Below are 25249 nucleotides of genomic sequence, written 5' to 3' on the forward strand. Positions count from 1 at the left end.
TCTAACATCTAGCCAAGTTCGGAGTGTCTACTCGGTAGTAAGTAGGGGCGGAGAGGAAAAGCAGTTGCACATGATTTGTATGCGGAAGAGGTCATTTTGAATAAAGTCTGCCAGAAAGTAGGAGCCGAATAGCGCAGGCTGCATACGGCTTAGCCCAGAACTACTTTGGTACTTACAGTCCACTAAGCCTTAGCCTCTCCACATCTTCGCGTAGGATGATGTATTCGGTACGTTTTCCCAATCTCATCTCAGCAGTAATTTTACCCAATATCTTTCTTGTCCATCGTTTACGCTTCGTTTTCCTTCATTCGTCTTTCAGTTTATTCATTTTTATCTGCATGCTGTAACAGCTGCGTACAAGTGGAAGCTTCGGAGGCGCAGTCCGCTGTATCCGCCATGTTTAAGCTATCGCGACGACGCGATCACTCGCTTCAGGTAAGGTTTTAAGCTCCATGGCATTTTGCGCCAACATTATTCTTTCGCAAAATCAGCAGCGATTTCAATGGCCTACACTACGGCTGTGTCCCATTTGACTTTGATTCATCTAGCGACTTGCGACATTGCGTGGACAGACAGCTAAGTTATCTCACAGCCTCTGACAAAGGAAACGGCCGATCCCAATGCCGCGACCGCCGCCGCATCCGCCTTCATGCGAGGCAATCCAGCCCCGTCACCATCTCTATCTTCAGCAGCAGCCGCTGCCGCCTTACGGGCGCAGCCAAGTCCACCGACAAATGTTTCGCAAGTCTCTTCGAAAAGAAGCCAGCGCCGCACTTCCTCGCTGTCGTCGCCCATCGGCCGCGACCGAGGCAAGAGTAATCTGCACAGAAGCCCTAGCGTGAGTTCCATGAGCGAACGAACGTTTCGACGATCACCATCGCCTGGTCACACGCCTCTCGGAAAACAAGATGTCCCCCCCGTGCCCACTATCCCAGCCTCTAAGGCTGTTACGATGCCGTTACGGACTCAAAATTTCCAAACCGCAAGCCAGAAGTCGCAAGGCAATCAACAAGGCTCCTGGTTTGGGGCCGCCACTGTTCATGATACATACCAGGAGAAAGGGGCAGAGGTGTTGCCAGAATTGACACCCGATTTACCTGAATCTCGTTCTGGGAGCGTCAGCTCATCTATAAACTTCTCATATCCTCGCGCACGGATAACATACGACTCTCACACGCCATCCGACCAGGACCTTGTCTATGACCCAAATTCAAGAAGAATGGTCTTGAGAGGCACACTTGTACAAGCTAGTCATCCAATTGAGGCCGCTAAACCAGCTGAGAAGGCAAAAGGAACAAAACCAGCCAATCGGGATCATATATCACAAGAGCCAAACAATGAAATGAAGCCAGTGATACCCAACGACATTCAGTCGGAACCCTTTTCAACCGCAATTAGCCAATCCCACGCGACTGGTAGATCTTTGGGGAGGAGGAGCCCGAATGAAAACACGTCGATGACGTCAATGGCAACAGAAACGCTATCACAGGAGAGGGAGCTTGAAACAGAAGAATCCCGGGATTGGCAAAACCATAATACTTCTCAAAACGAAGCCTCCGAATTTGCGATTGAGCCAAGTTTGGCACCTGGATTAGCGAACTGGGACCATACGAAGACCGAGATACCAATTTCCTATGCCGGATCTGGTTCGGAGACATCCGTTCGATCAGCTCATTTTGCATCATCAACTGATCAGTTAGTCGTTAAGCACGAACCTCCACCACGATCTCTGTCTCCTAGAAAGTCAGCTCTTAAATCTGCCATTTCGAGCCGTGGAAGTCAGTCATCGCATCCTAATGAGAATCCGGACTATCCATTCATTGGGACTTCTCACTCTAGCAAAGATGACTCCCTGGCAAGCCAGAGGAAAAGTGCTAGAGTAAGCTGGAACGACAATAGCACAGTTGTAGTTGCTGAACCTAGCAAGTTTGAAGAAGCAGATTTCTCAGCAGTGCACGGCCTTCAGTCAAGACACAATACACAGGGTACCCTCGACAGCTTGAAAGCAAACAGGGCGTCTTCCCCGCAACAAGATGAAATAATGTCTCCTCGACCAGCACTTCCATTATTTGGGAGTGTGCGTGATAAAAAGGGGAAGGAGCCCGAAGAACGTCAGCTTGTTCGTCCGCGTGAACATTCCCTTTCACCCCAACCGCCACCGCCGTCCAGTTCGCAAACACTGTCTTCTATCACCAAAGATGAAATCCCCCCACCAATAGAGTCAACAAAGACGTTTCATTTTGGTCGCGGACAGACTCCAAGAAATGTAGCGAATATTTCCAAATATCGGGAGCCATTGCCAGCCATCATCGCATCTACCGAAAGTCTTGGACATGTGAGCGAAGACTTGTATAGTTCCGGGGATGAGCTATTCGAAGATGTCTCAACCGGTACAGAGCAGTCAATGGCTCAAAAATCGTCAAAGGATGTATCGGCAAACTCAAGCCCGCTCTCTGACGTGTTACCAGACGAAAGTTCAAAAGTATCAGATGCAAAGGCATTGAATAAGTCGCCAGGCATTTCTAGTTCAAATACGGATTCTTCGGCCATGCATCATGATACTTCATCTATGACGGAGCCAAACTCTCTTCCGGGAAGTTTCCCAGAAGATGAAGATATCTCCAGGCTCCACATGGACGACGCAAACGCATCTATCACGCCTGCATTAGCACTTGCTTCAGGATATAAGACTGGCAACCAAGAAGAACATGACTCAGACATGGACAGTATTTACAGTGATGCGTACGAAGATCTATCCGATGCTGGCGACGGTGGATTCATGTCTCTTGATGCTGCACTGGTCAGTCCACCCATGATAGGTGTAGACCGCAACAAATCGCAGATCAATGCAAGCACTGGGGGGAAGCCGCTGGATAACACCACAAGTACTCCCATTCAATCACCTGATGATTGGGAGATGGCTAAAGCATACTGGAAAAGCCTTACCTCTGAGGAGAGGCGCCAGCTCGAAATGGAGGCCCTTCGGGAAGCTGATGATGAGGCTATACGGGAGCGTGTATCGACAAAACGACCTACGACCTTGGCTGATATTTCGGGGCACTCCTCTAATTCAGAACAGAGAAGTCAACGGCAACAATCCCAGAAGGAACGTCAAGCGCGAACCACACTGGTGTCACCCGACGAACCAAGACAACAGTCGATCAATTCCAAACCAGCCGATAGATCTCGAACTATGCCCAAGACCAATACCAAGATGGAACCGAAAATAGGAGAAGAGCCTATGCGACATACTGATTTTGCCATGACAGATGCTCAGGGAGGGCGAGGCTCGCTGCAGCAACCAACTACCACGGCACGCACCGGCTTGGCGATGGGACGCAGGTTACAAAAATTAGCTCGCCCAAAACGCTCGGCAAGTCATGAACAGAAGTACATAGGTGATGAGCTCCGTGGCCCAACCACCAGGCCCAGATCATCTTACGACCCGTTAGTCTCAACAGAATATAGTCTAAGACGTCCAAAGCAACATGCGACACACAACTCGACTGCAGAACCTACGGTAAATACTGTCATTAAGCCTACTTTGCGGCGACGGGGGTCCGACTCTAGCGAGAGCAGTTTCGTACGTAGTAGGTCCATCGGCAGTCCTCGAAGTGGATTTAGGTCATCAATGCGAAGCAGCTCTTTTGATCCGAGGCCATCATCATCTGGTAATAAGGGTAGAAACAGGTTGACTCTACGTTCGTTATCACCCACAACGTCACATCAGAGGCACCATTCTGCTGCGCCAGCTGCTCCTTCTCGGCAATTGGTAGAGAATCCAAATCGTCAGCCATTCCAGCGACACTCAGTTGCTCCACGTATCAGCCAATCTCTATCAAGGAGAGATGAGGATTCGACATACGGCGATCACTTGTCAGATTCTAGTGATGACGACATGAACACAACTCCGTTGACAAACGGCTCTATCACGGGTGATGAATACGAACCCGTTCATTCGAGGTTGAAACAATCTATTCTGAATATGTATGCACGCAACAACCTCCCTGACCAAAATTCTAGTGCCAGCGCAGGTATCAACTCCGGTTTGCCAAAACACGATGCGCCCAAACCGAGAGTTGACCAATACCACACTGAGGAGAACCCACATCTACCTCTTGATCAGCTATCCGGCGCCTCGGCTCGCCGACCAGGGCTCATCTCCACACTCAGGCGCAAGAGCCATGCAAACGTCAAAGAATCCAGCGACGCTGACGGTGCCCGTAATGCTCTACCGCATCATCACAGTGAAGACGCAACGTCTACACGGAACAGCGTCATACCCAACCATGCAATAGGCTGGCCATTGCAGAACAGGAAGGGCGAGACGAATGAAGCTTCAATGACGTCACCGCTTGTAGACACAGGAAGACGATCCGCAGCTAGCGGCTCTATTGTCAAGGACGAGCTGACGTCAGAACCCCGCCATCAACATGAGCTTCAGCTTTATGAAGGTAGTTCTGATGCAAACCACGCTAATACTCTCCTATCACAAGAACCTAAGCGAAAGAAGTTTAACAGCCTGAGGAAAATGTTTAAAATTAATAATTAGGTAATTATAGAATTCGAATAATGAGATAAGATTATATAGGAATTAATGGTGTAAAAGAATTTAATGGCACGCTAGTTTCGCTATGACCATGGTGTGTTAGTTCCGCAGCTAAACCTCCTGGGTAGGTACTTAGTACTTGGGAGTTGAAGCTTCAAGCTTCAGGAAGATACATTCCTACATACATACAGGAGAGGTAGCATTTCACTTGCAAACAATTAGCGCAAACTGCGCATTTTGATTGCAGAGCTTTCATTACATCAGCACGTCATATATTAATATATTAATATCTCTCATAGCTGCTGGGCATCAAGTTTTGTTCTTCAGGCAATAACACAAAGCTCTCATCGAAGCTACCCCGCCTCCCACGTCCCACGCAACTCTGCGCCATGGCAGCTCCGAACGACAAGCAAGATATCCCCAAGGATGGCACAGGTTTGATATAACAAATGGCGAATGGGTCACAATATCATTTTAGCTAACTCTAATTGAAGGCGTCATCCAGCTAGACCCATGGCTAGCCCCATTCGGCGATGCGCTGAAGAGGCGATACTCTAAAGCTCAGGACTGGATCAAGGTTATCAACGAAACTGAAGGTGGCTTTGACAAGTTCTCCAAGGTATGGGCTGCTGCTTTGGCCCTCAGCTTGCTGCTTCTTCTGTTTCTTCTTGGTGACTGACCTTACCTATTACAGGGCACTGACATCTTCGGCTTCAATGTGGATGAGAAGAACAACGTTATATATCGCGAGTGGGCGCCAAACGCCGAACAGGCATATCTCGTGGGAGACTTCAGTATGTCTTTTACCTTATGCCTTAAGACACCACCAGTCCGACTAACATGTGATACAGACGGTTGGAACTTCACGTCTCACCCAATGAAGAAGAATGCATATGGCGTGTTCGAGATCATAGTTCCAGCCAAGGGGGGTGAGAAGGCGATACCCCATAATTCCAAAGTCAAGGTACTTTTGTCCAACATTCTTGAGCAAAGTATAAATGCCTGTGCTAATTATTAGATCTCTCTTGTTCTCCCTGGAGGTCACAGAATCGATCGTTTGCCAGCCTGGATTAAATATGTCACCCAAGATCTCTCTGTTTCGCCGGTATATGACGCTCGATTTTGGAGCCCAGCGCCGTCGGAAAGATACAAATTTCAGCACTCACGACCACAAAAACCTGAGAGCATCAGAATATATGAAGCCCATGTCGGAATCTCATCTCCAGAGCAGCGCGTCACCACGTATGAAGAGTTCACGGAAAATGTACTTCCCAGAATCAAAGACCTTGGTTACAACGCCATCCAGCTGATGGCTATCATGGAACATGCCTATTATGCTAGCTTTGGATACCAGGTCAACAGCTTTTTCGCAGCCAGCAGCCGATATGGAACTCCCGAGGGATTGAAGAAGCTTGTTGATACCGCTCATAAGATGGGAATTGTCGTCCTCCTGGATGTAGTCCACAGCCACGCGTCAAAGAACGTACTTGATGGCCTCAATCAATTTGATGGAACGGACCACCAATACTTTCACAGTGGCGGAAAAGGTAACCACGACCTTTGGGACAGCAGACTCTTCAACTATGGTCACCACGAAGTCATGCGATTTTTACTAAGCAACCTCCGATTCTGGATGGATGAGTACCACTTCGATGGCTTCCGCTTTGACGGTGTTACTAGTATGCTCTACCTCCACCATGGAATTGGAACGTACGTCTATTAACTCTTTCCCTTCTATCTTATGATCCAGTGTTTGCTAATGAATCATTTCTAGTGGCTTCTCTGGTGGTTACCATGAATACTTCGGCCCCGATGTTGATGAGGAAGCTGTTGTGTATTTGATGGTTGCTAACGAGATGCTGCATTCGCTCTATCCCGAGTGTGTCACTGTTGCCGAAGACGTGTCAGGAATGCCAGCTCTCTGCCTCCCGCTTTCACTTGGTGGAATAGGATTCGATTATCGCCTTGCTATGGCCATTCCTGATATGTGGATCAAGATTCTAAAGGAGAAAACAGATGAGCAATGGGATCTTGCCAACATCTGCTTCACTTTGACCAACAGACGCCATGGTGAAAAAACCATTGCCTATTGCGAAAGCCATGATCAAGCGTATGCACTCTATACCTACTAATGATTGATGATGGAATCGTGGCTGACAACTGAGCACTAGACTTGTCGGAGATAAAACACTGATGATGCACTTGTGCGATGCGGAAATGTACACCCACATGTCGACCTTGTCACCATTGACACCAGTGATTGATCGTGGAATTGCACTGCACAAGATGATTCGACTTCTTACTCATGGTCTAGGTGGAGAGGGATACCTCAACTTTGAGGGCAATGAATTTGGCCATCCTGAATGGCTAGATTTCCCTCGAGCAGGAAACAACAATTCCTTCTGGTATGCCCGTCGACAGTTCAACCTCACAGAAGATAACCTGCTTCGATACAAATTCCTGAACACCTTCGACAAGTTGATGAATGAGTGTGAAGCACAGTATGGCTGGCTGCACGCGCCCCAGGCTTATATCTCCTTGAAGCACGAAGGAGACAAGGTAATTGTGTTTGAGAGGGCAGGACTTGTTTTCATCTTCAACTTCCACACAGACCGAAGCTTCAGCGACTACCGTATCGGAGTCGAAGTGCCTGGAACGTACAAAATAGTACTGAACAGCGACGCGGAAAGAGTTGGTGGCCATAACAGGATTGATGAAGGAACACGTTTCTTCACGACAGCCATGGAGTGGAATGGAAGGAAAAACTGGACACATGTTTATATTCCTTGCCGAACTGCTTTGGTATGTTTCCATTTTACGTCGTCTATTCATGAGAGATTAAGGCTAACCCAACATGATTAGATTCTGGCACGGGAGAGTTCAGCAACTCAGTAATTTACAAGCTTGTTGCTTGAGTCATCTATCTGTCAAGAGGTGGTATCACATTGAGCGATGTCAAATATAAAAGGAGGCCATTTAACTGCAAATGCGGAGAAACTCTATAATACCCATAACCGTGAGATGTATGCAGTGATGACTCTTGCCATGAGAATTTGTTTGTTAGTCTCTTGGATGCATGTACAGACATAGGCGCTGCTGGTTCGCTTTGTAGTTGTGTTGTATATCCAATTTACTTCTAGGAACACCATAGAAAAGTTGCGATCAACATCTTGTACCTCGGCATCCCATACCGTGTTGTTTACTCTAGCATCATACATGGTGGGGTTGGAGGGGCAGCTAAGGCAACTCCAAGATATAGCAAGCTGCGCCCAGCCATTGACTTCTTTCAACCCATTGGTTATACCAACTACCAATGGCTGCCGCTACTTAAGCATCTTGTCCTCCCTTTACGAAATCCCGATAGCGATGCTGAGCCGTTCTCACCACAGCCTGCGCGCTCTGTCGCGGACCGGGCGCGCCTTGGAAGTGCGGATAGACAGCCCTTTGTCGCAACAAACTGTTCGGCGGAAATCAGGTCCATACGGCTACACTCAGGCCAAGGCTCTTGTCTTCTCGAAGAATGGAGAGCCATCTGATGTACTACAGTGGGCATTTACTCGCTCTGCGTTAAGAAACGAAGGAGAATCCCAAGCTGACAATGGTCAAGGTTGCACACATTTTCCATTTCGCCCTCGATTTCGTCCAAATCCCTTTTGTTGCGGTCTCTTGCGGCTCCCATCAACCCTGCGGATATAAACACTATTCAGGGGACTTATGGCTCTCAGCCTAGCTTCACATCTTTAATAGGGACGTCTAGCCCGTCTGTCATCCCGGGAAATGAAGGTGTCTTCGAAGTTGTTTCAACGGGCGATCCGGCATCACCTATTCGCAAGGGGGATTGGGTCATCCCGGCCGTTGCGCAATTCGGCACATGGAGGACACATGCCGTTGCAGAGCTGGATCAGGTCTTGAAGATTGACAAGGAGGGACTGCGTGCGACTCAGGCGGCAACCATCTCTGTCAATCCCAGCACAGCATATCGCATTCTGAGGGCGTATGGCCCTAGCACCGGACTGGGCGGCATTGGAATGCGACCGCTGGAGGTGGGCAGTGGCGAATGGTTCATCCAGAACGGGGCAAACTCGGGAGTTGGAAGGGCCGCCATACAGCTCGGCAAGCTCTGGGGGCTGAGGAGCATCAACATCGTGCGGGAGCGAAGCTCTCCTGAAGAAACCGAGGCGTTGAAAGCGGAACTCGTCGGCCTCGGCGCTGATGTAGTTGTAACGGAAGCACAGTTTCTATCGCGGGAGTGGAGAGACCAGCTTGCGGAAATCACAAACAAAGGCCGCGACCAGATTGGCCTGGGCCTGAATTGCGTTGGCGGCAAATCTGCCACGGCCCTCGCTCGCTCGCTCAGCGAAGGTGCGACGATGGTGTCGTACGGTGGCATGGCCAAGCAGCCAGTTGCCCTTCCTGTTGGCTTGCTCATATTCAAGGACATTCGCTTTGTCGGCTTCTGGCTTTCTCGCTGGAACCAGCAGGATGTCGCTGGGCGCAAGCATATGATTGATTACATTGTTGATCTTATCCGCCAGGGCAAATTTCAAGATGTTCCCCTAGACGAAGTGGCGTGGAATTGGGACACTGACATTTCGACTCTGGCACAAGAAGTGCAGGGCGGTCTCCAAGGGTTTAGAAGAGGCAAGGGCATATTCGTGTTTGGTGATACTTGAATCCTCACCACACAAAGGTCAAGGTTGTAGTCAAACTTAGATTCGTTTATCACGACATCCATGTAATAATAGTAAGTAACGCCATACCGGGCAATCCCGCCGTTCAAAATGCATATAAAATGAAGTCATACGGGCCCGTATGTATCACTCACGAAATGAAGTCTGAAGGACTAATGGACAGACGAGGAGTCTCATATGATATCATGGTAGGCTCGCGGAATTCTATAACATCACGAAATCAACTATCCTACAGTGGTAGTAGTAGGCATTGCAAACTTCAGTCAATGCGCTCCCTATTTCTATTCATCTAAGCCTATTCATCTAAGCTCTGAGAGCCTGTGCCCACTCATGCAACTTGTCAATAACAACAGGCGCAAACGCCGTTAGAGTATCCTCAATGACCCTCTCAAAGTAACGGATTGCTTCTTCCTCTCCCATCTCAAGATGAAATCTCTCCCGAACTTTCGACACAGCCTTGTCCGGCTCAAGTCGAATATCTGGGATATTGGCGTGGACCATCAGACTAAACAAATTGAGAATGAGGTTTGATGATTTTCGTAATGCAGTGTAAGCTAAAAAGCAATACTGCTTGAACTGTCTGTAATGTTCCGACTGCACTCCGCCCATACAATCGACCATCTCTTTTGAAAGCTTCATTAGGGGAGCAAAGGGTTTAGGGTCACGTCCGAGGATATATCCAAAGTCGGCATGGAAGAAATGCCCATCTGGAGCCAGTAAAAGGTTATCAAGATGCCTGTCGCCAACGCCAAGAATATAAGTAATAACACAGTACCCCGCACACGATTTAACGTATGTGTCCAAGGTATCCTGTCGAACGCCAAGTGGCTGTCTGTCGTCCGGGTTATGGTGTTTAAGGTAGGCCAAGGCCGGATTGTTCTTGAATTTGTTGACAATGCTTGATAAACTCTGCGACTGCACAAACTGAGAGGCACCGGCCGTCGTGCTCGTCGCCAGGATTTTATAAGGTGACAGTTTCAGATCGAGGTTTTCTTTCTGGAGTAACTCGTCCATCAAGGTAATGATTTGAATGACCAGTTGGTCCTGTCTTAGATCATCGCCGAGCTTGAATATGATAGGGTACTGGCTTCCCGTTGTGGTTTTGAAGGTACACTTGATTGGATTTAGTGATGACTTGAATACCGTGACTTGGTCCGGTATAACACCGATAATTTTAATGGAAGGGTCAAGGGGCATTGCTAGGGGCGGGTCAATGCTCATAAGCTCATTCTTTGGGTCTCCGAGAAAGGCTTTTACTCGGTCTGTTTTTTTGGCGATCGACTCGCTCGACAATTTGATGTCGTTTGCAATCCTTGACAATATAGCAAGGAGTTCGGCCTGCCTTAGGAGCGTCTTCCGAGATTCGTTACCATCTGGCTGCTTGACGAGTTCCGTCATAAACTCGTACGCAACTTTGCGGTATATCTCTCGATTGCGGACATCCTGCTCTGGGCTGTAGTCGTCGCATTCCACCATGAGATACCAGTGAAAATAGTTGCCAAGCATGAAATTTGCCGCGGCACGTTGAATCAAAAACTGTGCTAGCGGTGAATCTTGAATGTTGTCCACGCCAGAGTCAGATGACATGTACTCATACTTGAGAGCTTGTACGAGCTGAAGTAAGTAGAGAAGTAACTCGTTATCGTCAGCTTTTCGTAGCCGATTGACAGCATACGACCGGACAGTAGGATTATCGAATGACGGCCCCAGCATCCCAAGTGCGTCATCCACGTCAATTTCCGTCCAGCGGCTAAGAACTTGAACGGCTTGTTTCAATTCTCCTTGATCGTTCCAGTTAACAGATCTGACAAATTTGGCCAAACCTCGCTTGTCCTTGGTTAGATGATATCTAAACTTCCAAACAAGGTCTGCCTCTTCCGGAGATAGAATGTGTGTTGGTGGATATGACATGATGACATTTAGCTCATCACGAACTTTTGCGTTAGGCTTTAAATCTCGGTCTAGGATACCGTGCCGATGAGAACTCCGGAAGAGTCGCCTGTGTTTCGCTTCGGCTGGGTTATCCCTCTGCCCTACTTCAGGATCATATATCATGACAAGACGAGACCCAAAGTCCGCTGAGCTCTCGCCAATAGCCTTGATTCCAGGACCAAATTGAACCTCGGGTTGCCTCTGGGCTACAATTTGTGAGGCAGACAGTGGCTGCAGAGCTGAGATTGGGGGAGGCTCGTATTCATGATCCGCAAAAACAACGGGAAAGTCGAAGCGAGGCAGTTCAACATTGAGCACGCATACATAAGGGTCCGGCGTGTCTTCGCGAGAGTGGTCCATAGTATCATGCGCGACGTTGTTGCCACGTCCGTTCGCCATAGGATCTCGATGGCGTAGTTTGGTTGATAGCTTGGCGGCATGTAATCCCTTCTTTTCAAAACCCCTGAATACCATCTGGTCAAGCCAATCTACTCGGGGTATCTCGCCCATCTCGTGTTTCTTGAATAAGCTTTCCATCCTTTCCAGCTCTTCTGTGTAGTTAGTCAACTGTGGTGCTCCCTTTCCGTTGCTTCTAACGACCGCAGGTGTTGTCGTATCGTCAGTTCCATCAGCATTCTTGTATTTATGGATGTAGCACTTTTGCCGGCCCCTAACAACCTGGTTGTCATCGCCAAATAGAGCAAGAGTAGTTCCTCCAAATGGAGTCGCATGGCAAAGATCGGCTTTGCTCGAGTCTGGTGAAAGATCCCATATCGTGATAGCCAACCGGGAGTTGGCGGGAATCGACTTGTATGATATTGGTAACCGCAACCATTCATTCCATCTAACGTGTCATATCCACAGATTAACCGTTTTGCTCACTAGAGTCACTCAAACGTGCCTCGCATACCTTATTTCTGGACGAGGGGGTTTATATGATGTCTGGATGGGTACAGTCAGGGCCTTGGAGCCAGCCCAGACTTGAACCGTGACATACAGCTCGGATGAAGAACTGTGTAGCCAACCATCAGAACGCTATTTCCCACTGTTATCTCTTTAATCATGGCACACCTCGTATTTGAGCCAATATGGCGGACTTGAGGCCTCTCGAGGAGTGTCGACTGCTTCGTAGGACGCTCGTCTCCATCTATACCAATTCTGAGGGAGTCGTTAGCTGATGTTACACTGCCGTTGAGACTTCCGACGATGGATGGCTTACATTCGAATGCTGACTGGGCTTTCAATATCTCGAGATGCTGCGAAAGAAAATGGATCTATGCGACCATATTCGGCCATGGTGTCTCAAACTGTTGAGAATCTAAAAACTCGAGCAGTGACATACAGGTGATGATGTCAACGGGCACAGCACATTTTATAGGTCGGCAGGTTAGTACCCAGGTACCTAGCTGTGCATGCGGGATGTAGCTCACATGAGCAAAGCTAGTGGCATCGATAAGCCTTACTCCAAAACCATATAATGAATCTAACTAAAAAAAATTCTTTAATTTAATGACTGATACTTACTTTTAGCAGTATTTTTTTCAAAGCAAAAAAAATAAATTAAAATAAACCTGAAATTATAGTTTATTTTAATAGCAAAGTATTTTAACTTGATATTTTTTTTTATAAAACAATTGAATAATCATTGATAAAGAGATAAATTATATTTGCATCAACGAGAGAATTACAAATATTGATAAAATAGATAAATAAAGACTAAATAAATTTCTTATAACATTTGCATGTCCACTGCCTGTAGCGTAACCACAGTGGACTGATTTGTGCATTACCAGGTAGTAGCAACTGACCGGGATGTCACTGGAATAGATGGTTCCTTGACGGGTAAATATGGGGCGCACGCGTGCAATCAACGAGCTTGGTTATACAAAAGATTTGCCTAAAAGGTCAAGCTCCCCAGATCACCAACTCATCTCAGCAAGCGTGTTTTGTTTTGATGCGGGTCACCGTTCCTTCAAAGACTCGAGTCTGAGAACCATCAACATGTTACGAGCTGGATGACCCTTGCCAAGGCCGCACGACGTTGAACGCAGTAAATGGGTTAGCAAATCGCGTCATACTAGACACCGTTGCCATCTATCCTTCATAAGGCATCTCAATGGCATCACTCGTGTTCCAACTCCCAGATGAGACGATTCTGGCCCCTCTACTTCGCCAATTTCCTGGAAGGGAAGGCCAAATACGCTCACTGGCCTCTTTACTTCATGTATGCCCCATCCCAGCTCCCGCAACAAAGCAGGAGAGAGAAACCTATAGCTAACACTCCATGACCAACCAGACGGATGCCGCACCCTGTCGGAACCTTGTGATTCACGGCTCAGAAGCAACAGGGAAATCCAGCGTCACGAAGCAATTACTCGAACAACTGTCACATAACAACGAAGCATCGACTAACCAGGCCCCTGCCCTCGTTCACGCAACGGTTAACATAGCTCGATGCATATCTGGACGTCATTTCTTCGAGAGCATCATCGCTGCAGTAACCAATGCAGTAAAAGCATGGAACGGGAATGGTGATGGCGAAGCTGAATCACAACGATGTGAGACGCTAGCTCAGCTTGCGGCATCCCTGGGTGCCACATTCGATGAGCCTCAGCTGAAGGATGGATTGACGCATTTCATTTTGGTATTAGATGGAATGGACAAGCAAAGGGACCCCCCACCAACCCTGATGCCAGCTTTAGCGAGATTATGCGAAACCGTGAGTCAACCAGGCTTTACGATGTTAGAAGAAACCGACAAGAGAGGATATGCTAACAAAAAGCTTGTAGATTCCGTGCCTCACATGCATTTTCATTGTTACGACTCCGCCAGCTGGGTTTCTTCGAGCTTGTCCAACGTCATATCTTTACTTCCCGCCGTATACCAAATCTGAGTTGATACAGATCCTATCACTGGAGCCTCCACCTCCTATCTCCAGGGCGACTTCAACCGCAGAGAAGGAGATACGTGAAGATCCAGAAGTAGCAAATCTGTGGACCAAATTTTGCGCCGCGGTTCATGATTCTCTGGCTCAATCTGCCGGACGGTCGTTACCTTCTTTCAGGAACAGCTGTTACACTCTTTGGCCCCGTTTTGTAGCTCCCATTTTCGCCGGCACATACACCCCTCAACAATTCTCAAAACTTCTCATCGCGGCGAGACCTTTCTTCCAAGATGAGGCATTTCTAAATCCCAAGATTGTGTCGTCTCAGACTACAGGATCCGGCATGAGCATTGATAAAAGCCGGCAACCTGCAACTAGGGACTTTACATTTACGTCGTCGCCGTCAACTACTCTCACTTCACAGCCCCCGGCGGGATTGACCGCCTTGCTACCGACTACCGCGAGAGTGCTTTTGCTCTCAGCATATCTTGCTTCTCACAATGCTGTCCGACACGACATCAGCCTCTTCTCTACTTCTTTTAATGGTCGCAAGCGTCGACGTCCCGCTCCCAACGCTGCTCGAGCAAATAATCGGAATAAGCAGCGTAAAATATCCCGTAAATTACTCGGAGCGCATGCCTTTATTCTAGAGCGGCTGTTGGCAATCTTTGAAGCAGTAAGAACAGAATGGATCGACTCAGCAGCTGTCTTGCCAGGCCCAGATGGTGACATTGGTATGGCTCTAGCCACCTTAGCCAGCCTGAGGCTTCTTATACGAATTGGGACAGGAGACATTATGGATAGATCCGGCAAGTGGAGGATTAATATCGGATGGGAAGTCATGAGAGGCATAGGGAGAGGTATTGGGATAAATATTGAAGAGTGGCTCGTGGAGTAAGGAGGAAAGTATGCCAGCACCTATCTGTGTCGGTCTTCACCTTTTGAAAGCTTGATCATTTCCTATACGACAAAAGTATGGATGCAAGTCATGCCTCAGCAAGATGGGGTATCGAATCTACCCACTACAGGTCGATTGATTTCTTCCCCGATTCGAGATAACTATACTCTAATTCTCAGTAGCTAGTTGTAACTCATCCTCAAGTCGACAAAGGTAAAATTCTCTGGCAACGGGCGGCAGCGAGTGCAAGCTTTTCGCAATCCGGGCAATAGCTTGCCTTCCTTTCTCATATGCCTCAAGGTCTTTGTTACCATAAACATCTCGACCAGGGGAGTAATGATCTTTCTGTCCCGGGTCACGGAAGAAAACGTTGACTGCAGTGCTCATGTCGGTTATCGGAGCAGCTGTGTGGAGCCAGAGAGCTGGTAATAGTAAAATATCACCCGGATGGATTACAGCTTCTTGAGGGTGTGTCGCCCGGAGCGAAGATGCAGAAGTTTCCAACGCTTGGAAAACGTTTACGCTTGAGCTAGAAGCACCAGGGGCGAAAGACAGGTGCTTCACGTCACTGGGAGGAAACAAAATCATTCTCCTCACCCCGGCCACCTGCGCATAGACGTTTGCCATGACCTGTACGAGATACACCGTTAGTCCAAAGGCATATGATAGCCAGTCAGCGAATTACAGAGAAACTTACATCGTAATGTAGCCACATATTCGCCCGGCCTGATAATCTTAAGACAGAGCTGAACAAGTGATCTTTGATATACGCCATTTCTCGTGGCAGGGTGAAATCTCCTGCTAAATTTGGGAAGTCCTCTTCTAGTTTGGCTGGTAGTTCAGACGGCTTATCCCGAGACAAAGCTCGTAGATAAACCCGGGCTCCGGATTGCAGCTTGCTCATGATGTTCCCAAACGAGTCTGTCACATATGAAAAATTCTTGCTGTTGAAGTCCAACACTCCCGTGTCTTCGTGAGACTCGTGTATCACGAACTATTATAGTTAGTTTAATTCCTTGTTTCCAGACCTTGGATTTGGAATATATGCCAACTCACCTTCTCATTTGCGCCAATCTGACTTACAAGGAAGTCAGGGGTCCATTTCTGTTGACAGTCGCCGATGGAACAACTCTTGAAAATGACTGGTTTCCCTTGGTCAACAATTCTTTGGAAGTGTTCTGCTGATTCAAGCTGTATTCTGGGCACTGACGTTAGAGACGCCCCCTGATCTTGATTGTCCGAGGGATTAACACCGCCTGAACTTGTAACAGTGGAAGTGGCCGAAAACTTTCGACATCCAATAAGATCGATAGTAGAATTAGACAGGCTGTGCAGTCGTGAAGTAAAATCTGTAGCCTTCAGGATATGGTCAGGCAACCAGATTTTGTATATACTCGTCTCCCAAAACGTGCCCATTGAGAAGCATGTCGCTCCCCCACCAAGTACCAGAAGAGAAGAGCAATCTTGTACAATTGAAGAGCCAATCATGAACGGCATGGGCTCATCATTTTGAGGGGTGGAAAAACTTTCAACTTCAAACCCTTCTGCAGAAGTGGTAACGACGGTAATAGTTTGGCCATGTAGGCATGGATCCGCCCCCATACCACCGCATATAATTACAGACGAACCCAAATGCACAGCTTGAGCACCAAAGGAAGAAACGAGCCGACTATTGGAGCTGCTGGTTGTGATGGGGGAAAAAGAAATAGTCGGCTAGCAAAGACGTCAGTTAAAAAAAGAAAGAAGAAGAAGAGATAATCGATCTTTTGATAACATGCAGCTCACAATCTAGGATACCAATGCAAATGGTGAACAAATCGGGAGCGAAACATACCTCAGTATTGTAGACGTTCAATTCCCACCTATACTGCTTCGTAGCAATACGTCCCTCTTTGGAAATTCCTCCAGCTAACATGCCACTAAATACTCCCGGGATGCTTGCCGTGGAGATGGAATTGCAAACGATTGAGCCAAAGCAGGAATCGGGAGCAGGTCCCAAGACGGAACACCGTTGCCAACAAGCCCTTTGTGGGTTAAAAAGGAAAAACTCGTCTGAGAGCTGCGATGAGCTTTTCTTGCCACCAAAGATCAGTAGAAGAGATGAACTCCCTAGTCGAAGAGCGGAATGCCGAAACAGGGGAACGGGCAATGGCGGCATCGTACGCCAGCGCGGGTCAGTACCCCTTTCAAAAAGCCAACAGTCCGATAAGGCGTAGGAGGGCGACGTACGACCGCCAACCAGCATAATTCCATATTCTCCCAGGTCTGTCAGGGAAAAGCACATGCGAGCAGGCGGTCCCGAAGGGGGTAGCTGCGGCGGTGCCCCATGCTGCCCATCAAGTGAGAAGACATCATAAGTAGATTCTCTGCTGTTGAGACTCATCCCTAGCAGATTAAGAGCGTATCGCTGCCCAAGTCCATTACGTAGAATCATGCTATTTCCAAAACGTCGTCTGGTAGTTTTCTTTGTGGATTCCCCTATTATTTCGACACGCAAGCCTGCAAACGTCTTCGCACTCTCGCTGGCGACTGATGTAGACGTTTGAGGCAATGAGCCTCGGCTACAGTCGGTGGATGCATGAAGGATGGAGTAGTGGCGAGCAAATAGAATAAACTCTTCCCACTCGTCAAAGGGCTCGATGTCGTCAAGGGCAATTCGTTCTGAGTCGCTCACAAACTCCTCACTTGACCATGCTTGCCATAGATCCTTTATTTCTACACGAGGCCACCCGCGAGACTGGAATCGACTGGCTTGGCTCTCAACTGTTGGGTACTGCTCAACAGAACGCAGAGGAGTACCCAGCTTGACAAAGTGACCAAGCATCTGCTGGGCAAAAGGATGCCTTTTTCCATATGGTAGAATCTGTTCCAGCAGGCAGAAGTTATTTTCTAATTATTAAATCAGCTGTATGTACTCCTCTCATACGATAAGGCGAGTCATTATCGTGAAATTGGATTGCTTAAACAAACCTCGACCAACAGTGCTTCCCCATTGGATTAGAGAGTCGGCAGATTGAGTGTCCATATAGGTAATTGACACTTCTGCCACGAACAGGATGGCACACTCGGAAAGGTTGATAACTGATTCCAAAGTCATTCGCAACCTATCCAGCTGTCGAAGGTCGCAGCCAAGCTGGCAATATTTGTTGCTGCGCAGCAGTAAGTCGTCTTTATCTTCATCACCGACGGTGAAGTCATTCCCCAGAAGGTTTCGCAGCTCTGGTGTTTGTAAAACTATGGCCCGTTTCTTCTTCATGAGGTCAGGATAATCCACATCGATGAAGAGGACATCACTGCCTAAATTCTCATAACGAGCATGGCATTGCCATGGCAAGACATCACTTGAGTTTGTTAGCTGTTGCAGGCAGACGAATCATATACATGTACATTGTGCAAATACTTACCTGCCACAACCAAGATTGATGATGACCTTTTTCCCTGCTGTCTCTTTAGTGAGAAACCTATGAACTATGGTATCAATCGCCCGGAGACGCAGCCAATAGCCTCTATTGATTAGAGGGGCTCTCCTTTGAAACTTTGGAACAAAGTAGCGGAAGAAAGGGGTTTCTTTTGAGTGATACAGACGCTCAACACTGCGTTTCGAAGTAATGCTACTGGTGTTTGTCTGCTATGTGATTAGTATCAATCTCATCAACGCCCGGTGAAAGTCAAAAATGAAATATTGCAATCAAGAAATAATATTTTGTCAAGCCCTATCATTCATATGTACACATACCCCCATAACCAAATCGTCCAAGGTCTGCGACCCAGGAGATCCTTCTTGTTTGGCCATCATGACTATACGTGAACATGAAACATGAGTCTTAGGCTACCCAGAGTGAGAAGAATAGCTACGAGGTAGGTAGGGAACAATGCCACTGGTTCTTTTTTTTCTTGGGGGGTTTTTTTTTTTTTCCGGTACTGTGTAGCACTCTTCCAACACTAGTGGGGGGGGAAATATGAACCTGGAAAGCTCGCACGCAGTATTACTTTAGTAGTAGCTTAAAAAAACGGGCTATCTCTGCTAGTGCAACTTGCTGACTGGTTGAAGCATTGATCAAGTTGAAGAGCGACTGCGAGTCAACTAGGTGTTTTGCAATAGTGGAATCTGGTTGGCAAAACGTTCGGACACGCATATTACGCGCATTCATCTTCATCTCATTGAGCAGAAGAGCAATCTCGGTAGTGTTGCCTTGTCGGCGACCATGGAAGCTAAAATCATTGATGTGAAGACTGACAAGCTCCAACTGTGTCTCTAAATCATATCTGAAGCCGATTACTTTGTGATGGCCTTTTTGATGCCATTCATCCGATACTTTTTTGAGATTATCCGGGGAGAGATGGCCCTTGTCCAGCTCTTCACTGACGTATATATTTAGAGCCGTTGTAAGGTTGAATTCGAGCTCACAGTATAAAAGGCTTTGTTCTCTAGGATCCAGTGAAACTGCGACATGTGTACCCACTGTTCCCCTTGCAACTGGCTGAGTTCGTCGGGTTTGATGCAGCTCAGACTAGCCACCATCAGCCAAGTTCGTTCCTCAGCGCCGTCCAATGAAGTTAGCCACTTACCACATCCTTGGCGATCTTCCTTATGCCATCTAAGATCCGCGTCTTCATTTGGGGCGATTGCTTATTCCTATCGTAGAGGGTCTGCGCTGTGGACTCAAGCCACCCATGCTGCCCAATCATGGTTTTCTCACCCTTCTTTTCTGTCAGAAAGTCATGGCCCCGAAAATATAGTGCAAGAGGAGAGAATAAATCGGTTCCAGCGCCCTTAAGCGACATAGCTAGGACGGAGTGACAGTTGATGTTGCTTTTGTATATTGCTTTTGTATAGATTGGAGTAAGTAGTTCAGTAGTTTATGGGTTTGTTAATTTATTACTATAATTAAATAAAATAAAAAGTAGTTATGATTTTTATTTTAGTATATAATAATAATAATAATAATAATAATAATAATAATAATAATAAAATAAATAATAATAAAATAAATAAATACCTAAATAAATTATTTAAATTTAGTAAATAAAGAAAAATTTTAAAGTTTTTTTAAATTATTAAAATATATAAATTTTAATATAGTTTTTTAAAAGCTTTTTAAATTTTATAATTAAATTAATTAGTAAAATAAAATAATAAAATTAAAATAAATATTTATAAATTATTAAAAATAAAAATATTAATTTATTAAATAATAATACTAAGTTAAATAAAAGTTAATTTAAGCTATAATTATAAATAAAAAAAAATCTTTTAGTAAATTAAAGTACTAAAATAGAATTAATTAATATATATTTTAATAAAATATAAATTTAATTTTTACTAAATTATTAAATATTTATATTATTAAATTAAATAATAATTAATTTTATTAATTTTAGTATATTTAAATTAAAAAATAAATAATAAAAAAAAATTAATAAATATAAATTCACTTACTTAAATAATTAAAGGCTTTAGTAAATAAAATTACTTTTTTTAAATAATTTAATTATATATTTTAGACATTTATATTTAATTTAAAAAAATAATAAAATATATTAAAAATACTAAGAAAAAAAATAAATTAAAAAAATAAAGAATTTAATATAAAAAAATAATAAACCTTAAAATTTATAAATAAAAACTTTAAAAATAATTAAATATTAATAATTTTATTATTATTAAATAATATTAATATTTATAATTATAAAATTTATATATTATAATTTAAATTTAAATTTATTTTATTATAATTTATTTATAAAATAGTTTAATAAAAAAATAATATTAATATAAATATTAATAATATAATTTAAAAATAATTAATAATAATTATAAATAATAATATAAAAATATACTTTTTTAATATTTATAATTTAAACTTTAATTTATTACTAAAACTTAAGAAAAAAAATTATTATTTTTTATAAAAATAAAAAATAAAATTAATTATAAATTTAATAAAAATAAATAATTTAGTAATTAATTTTATAATAAAAAACTAAATCTTTAAGGATTATATAATATTTTAATTTAATATTTTAATAATATAAAATAAATTCCTAAAGTAATAAATTAAAGTTAATTAATTTATATTAATAAAAAAAATAAAAAATAACTTTAAGTAAATATAATTATAAAGTAAATAAAATATAATAAAAATTTAATATATATATAATTTTAATTATTTAAAAAATATAAAAAAGTAAATTTTAAATATTTAATTATTTTTAATAATTTATTTTTAAAATTATAAATTTTAATATAAAAATTATTATAAAAATAATAATTTTTTTAAAGTAATTTATAATAAATTTATTATTTTTATATTTATTAATTTTATCCTTAAGTTTAATTATATAATAATATTATAAAAATTATATTTATTATTAAAAAAGTTAATAAAGCTATAATAACTAAGTTAAAGAAAAGCTATACTTTAGCCTTTAGATAATAATATTATAAAGATTATATTTATTATTAAAAAAGTTAATAAAATAATAATAATTAAATTAAAGAAAAATTATATTTTAATTTTTAATTTAAAATTTAAAATTAATTTATAATTTAACTTAATTAATTATAATTAACTAAGTTAAAATTTAAAAATTTAAATTATAAAATACAATTATTATATTAAAGTTTAAAACTAAATTTAAAATATATATATAAAATACCTTAAATAATAAAATTTAAATATAATATAATTAACTTTAAGTTTTATAATTTAATAACTTAATTAAATTAAATAAGCTTAATTTATTTATTAAATTATAAAAAGTAATAATAATTTTATTTAAAAATAAATTATATATATAATATTTTTAAAATTAAAAAACTATATAATAAAATAATATATTATAATAATTATAATTTAATTATAATAAATATATAATAAAATAATTAAATAAATAATTACATTTATAATTAATAAAATTATAAATTTATAATTAAAAAACTTTTAAAAAAAAAACTAAAATTAAGTAAAGTAAAATATAAGTTAAATTAATTAAAAAATATTAAAAACCTTAAACTAAGTAAAAGTATTAAAGAACTTATTAAAAAAGTTAATAAAGTAATTTATTAAAAACTATTATTATATATAAAAGTTTTTTTATAAATAGTTTTTTTTAAATAATTTATTTTTTTATACTTAGGAAAAATATTAAATTAATAAAAAAAATTAAAATAAATTTATATTTAATTTATTAATTTTTAAAATAAAATAATAATAATTATAAATTATTTATTTTATATTTATTATTCTAAAAAAAATCTAAAAAAGTTATAATATTAAATTAATTTATAAAAAACTATAAAAATTAAATAAATTTTTTTTTTTAAATTTAAATAATATAAAATTTATAATAATTTAATAATATTAATTAAATTTTATTAACTATTAATTTAAAATTTATATATATATTTTTTAAAATTATTTTTTTATTTAAGTAATTATTATTAAAAATTTTAAATATAATTTTAATTTTTTTTAAAAAATTTTAAATTAAATTTATTATATTAAAACCTTTAATAAATTCTTAAATATTATAAATTAAATTATAGTTTTTTATTTATTATTTTATTAAAAAAAAAACTTATAATTTTTAAATTACTTTTATAATTTTAAAACCTATAATAAAATTAAAAAAATAATATTATTAAATTCTTTAATATTATTTAATTTTTACTATAATAATATATTAATTATAAAATAATATTATTAATAATATAAAAAAAAAGTTTTAATAATAATAAATAATAATTATATAAGCTTTATATAAAGTATTTATTACTTAAATATAAATACTAAAGTATTTATATAATAATCCTTAGGTAATAATAATTTAATAAGTATTTTTAAAAATAATATTTTTAATAAAAATATAATTTATATTAAAATTATAAAATTTATTTTTAAAATAATTTTTAAAAAATTTAATATATTATTTAAATTATTTTTAATTTTATAATAAAATATATTTACTTTAATAATAAAATATATTTACTTTAATAATAAAATATATTTACTTTAATAATAAAATATATTTACTTTAATAATAAAATATATTTATATTAATTTTTTTTAAATTATAATTTAATAAAAATTTAAAATAATATATAATAATTAATTTATAAAAAATAATTTAATTAATTAATTAACTTAAGTAATTATTATAATATTTTTAAATTAAATTTAAATAAAACTTTTATTAAAAATAATTTTAATTAAGTAAAATAAAAAAATTATTATATTAAATAAAATAATTATTAAAATTTTTAAAAATTATAATTTTAAATAAATTATAAAAATTATTAATTTAATTATTAACTTTAATATAATTATAATTATAAAATAATATTTTAATAAAAATATAATAATAATATTTTAAAATTTAATTAAAAAATATTAATATAATATAATTAAAATATAAAAATTTTTTAAATTAAATTTAAAAATATTACAAAAATTTTAAATAATTATAATAAAATAAATTCCTTTAGTTTTTTTATAAAATAAAATAAATAAAAAATTTAAAATTAAATTAAAGAAAATAAATTAAATTAATATTATTTATATTAAAATATAATAAAATTATTATAAAATTATTATAAATATAACCTTAATTATAAATATAAATAAAATTATATAAGTTAATTAACTTTATATTTAAAAATTTATTTTTAATTTTTATTTATTTAATATATATTTTTAATTAAAAATATATAATTAAAATAATATTATAATTATTTTTAAAGAAATTATATAATTAAGTTTTATAAAGTAAATTTTTTTTTTAAATATAAAAAATAAATTATTCAGAAAAAATTAATTATAAAAATTCTTTTATATATAATAATTTTTAATAAATTATTTTATTAACTTTTTTAATAATATTTTTAATATTTTTACTTAACTTAAGGTTTTTAATATTTTTTAATTAATTTAATTTATATTTTACTTTATTTAACTTTAGTTTTTTTTTAAAAAACTTTTAATTATAAATTTATAATTTTATTAATTATAAATTTAATTATTTATTTAATTATTTTACTATTATAATTAAATTATAATTATTATTAAAAAAGTAATTAAAATATAATTATTATTATAAAAATAATTAAAATATAATAATAATAATAATATTACTTTAAATATTTATATTAATATAATTATTTTTAATTCTTTTATTTATTTCCTTATATAAAAAAAACCTTTAAAATAAAAAAAAAACCTATATATTATACTTTTATTTTAAAAATAACGTAAAGTTATTATAATTTTATTTTTTTAAAAAAAAATATAATATTATATAAAATTTATTTTTTTTAAATCTTTAAGGTTTTTATATTTATAAATAAAACTTTTTTTTTTATTTTATTTATTTATTTTATTTTTAATTTAAATATAAATAATAAAGTAATTATAAATATATTTTTATTAAAAATTAAATAAAGTTTTATTTTTAATTTTATTTTTAATTTACTTTTTTTAACTATAATTTTATTTATTTTTTTATTATTTAATTATTAAATACTTTAAAGCTTTTTTTTTATATATTTATAATTTATTTTTAAAGTAAATTTTATTTATATTTACCTTAAGGGTTTACTAAGGCTATTAAGTAAATTATTTACTTTTATAAATAACTTTTTTAGTTTTAAAAAATTATTTACTTTTACTTTAAATTATTTAAATAATTTAAGTATTTAATTTTAATTATATAAAGTTTTTTTTTTTTTTTTTTTTATTATTATTATTTTTTTTTTTTTTTTTTATAAATTAAAGTTAATTTTACCTTCCTCTTTTTTTTTTTTTTAATATAAAATTACTTTATTACTTAAGCTAAAGTAAATATATTTTAATATTTAAGTAAATTTTATTAAATTAACTTAGTTATTTTTTTTTAATTAACTTTTAATATTATAATTTATTTTTAATAATTTTTTTAATATATATTTTTTTTATTTTTAACTTAAGGTTAACTTTAATTTAGTTTTATAAAAATATTTTATTAAAAATAATAATAGTAATAATAATAATTTTAAAAGAAAAATAAAGCTTAATATAAAATTAATTTATATTTAAACTTTTACTATTTTAAAAAATATTATTATAATATTACTTTTATTTATTTTTTTATATTTTTAATTAATAATTAATATTAATATAATTTTATTATAAATTTAATTTTTTTTAATAAAAGTAAAAAAAAAAAAAAAAAAAAAAAAGTAAAAATATTAAGTTAATAATAATAATATAAATAAAACTTTTTTTAGTAATATTTTAATTTTAATTTTTACTAAATAT

The 25249-nt window shown here is 38.4% G+C and overlaps 6 protein-coding genes across 6 annotated transcripts; 4 read left to right on the plus strand and 2 right to left on the minus strand.

Annotated features, from left to right (window-relative positions):
* Positions 1 to 396: 396 nt before the first annotated feature.
* T069G_08355 (uncharacterized protein) lies at positions 397 to 4552 on the plus strand (the record flags this gene model as incomplete). Its single annotated transcript, XM_056175565.1, has 5 exons — positions 397 to 435; positions 593 to 2390; positions 2469 to 3014; positions 3075 to 3447; positions 3829 to 4552. The coding sequence occupies 5 exons, from the start codon at positions 397 to 399 to the stop codon at positions 4550 to 4552; spliced, it is 3480 nt and encodes a 1159-aa protein (XP_056026514.1).
* A 386-nt stretch (positions 4553 to 4938) lies between these two features.
* T069G_08356 (alpha amylase, catalytic domain-containing protein) lies at positions 4939 to 7444 on the plus strand (the record flags this gene model as incomplete). The annotated part of the gene is made up of 8 exons (XM_056175566.1): positions 4939 to 4984; positions 5044 to 5168; positions 5244 to 5343; positions 5401 to 5513; positions 5568 to 6259; positions 6324 to 6659; positions 6721 to 7351; positions 7412 to 7444. The coding sequence occupies 8 exons, from the start codon at positions 4939 to 4941 to the stop codon at positions 7442 to 7444; spliced, it is 2076 nt and encodes a 691-aa protein (XP_056026515.1).
* Positions 7445 to 7915: 471 nt separating this feature from the next.
* T069G_08357 (zinc-binding dehydrogenase domain-containing protein) lies at positions 7916 to 9222 on the plus strand (the record flags this gene model as incomplete). Its single annotated transcript, XM_056175567.1, has 3 exons — positions 7916 to 8094; positions 8157 to 8543; positions 8601 to 9222. 3 exons carry the CDS (start codon positions 7916 to 7918, stop codon positions 9220 to 9222), a joined length of 1188 nt encoding a protein of 395 aa, XP_056026516.1.
* Positions 9223 to 9543: 321 nt separating this feature from the next.
* Positions 9544 to 12468, minus strand: T069G_08358 (phosphatidylinositol 3- and 4-kinase domain-containing protein; the record flags this gene model as incomplete). Its single annotated transcript, XM_056175568.1, has 6 exons — positions 9544 to 10854; positions 10924 to 11723; positions 11763 to 12016; positions 12083 to 12184; positions 12244 to 12330; positions 12392 to 12468. 6 exons carry the CDS (start codon positions 12466 to 12468, stop codon positions 9544 to 9546), a joined length of 2631 nt encoding a protein of 876 aa, XP_056026517.1.
* An 820-nt stretch (positions 12469 to 13288) lies between these two features.
* Positions 13289 to 14954, plus strand: T069G_08359 (AAA ATPase domain-containing protein; the record flags this gene model as incomplete). The annotated part of the gene is made up of 3 exons (XM_056175569.1): positions 13289 to 13396; positions 13469 to 13891; positions 13962 to 14954. The coding sequence occupies 3 exons, from the start codon at positions 13289 to 13291 to the stop codon at positions 14952 to 14954; spliced, it is 1524 nt and encodes a 507-aa protein (XP_056026518.1).
* A 168-nt stretch (positions 14955 to 15122) lies between these two features.
* On the minus strand, positions 15123 to 19643 carry T069G_08360 (cupin-like domain-containing protein; the record flags this gene model as incomplete). Its single annotated transcript, XM_056175570.1, has 12 exons — positions 15123 to 15584; positions 15652 to 15948; positions 16011 to 16159; positions 16217 to 16303; positions 16349 to 16667; positions 16789 to 17339; positions 17379 to 17843; positions 17925 to 18295; positions 18359 to 18579; positions 18691 to 18752; positions 18997 to 19465; positions 19524 to 19643. The coding sequence occupies 12 exons, from the start codon at positions 19641 to 19643 to the stop codon at positions 15123 to 15125; spliced, it is 3573 nt and encodes a 1190-aa protein (XP_056026519.1).
* Between the last annotated feature and the right edge of the window lie 5606 nt (positions 19644 to 25249).

The sequence above is a fragment of the Trichoderma breve genome, chromosome 5, assembly GCF_028502605.1.
Source record: "Trichoderma breve strain T069 chromosome 5, whole genome shotgun sequence".
Classification (NCBI taxonomy): Eukaryota; Fungi; Ascomycota; class Sordariomycetes; order Hypocreales; family Hypocreaceae; genus Trichoderma; species Trichoderma breve.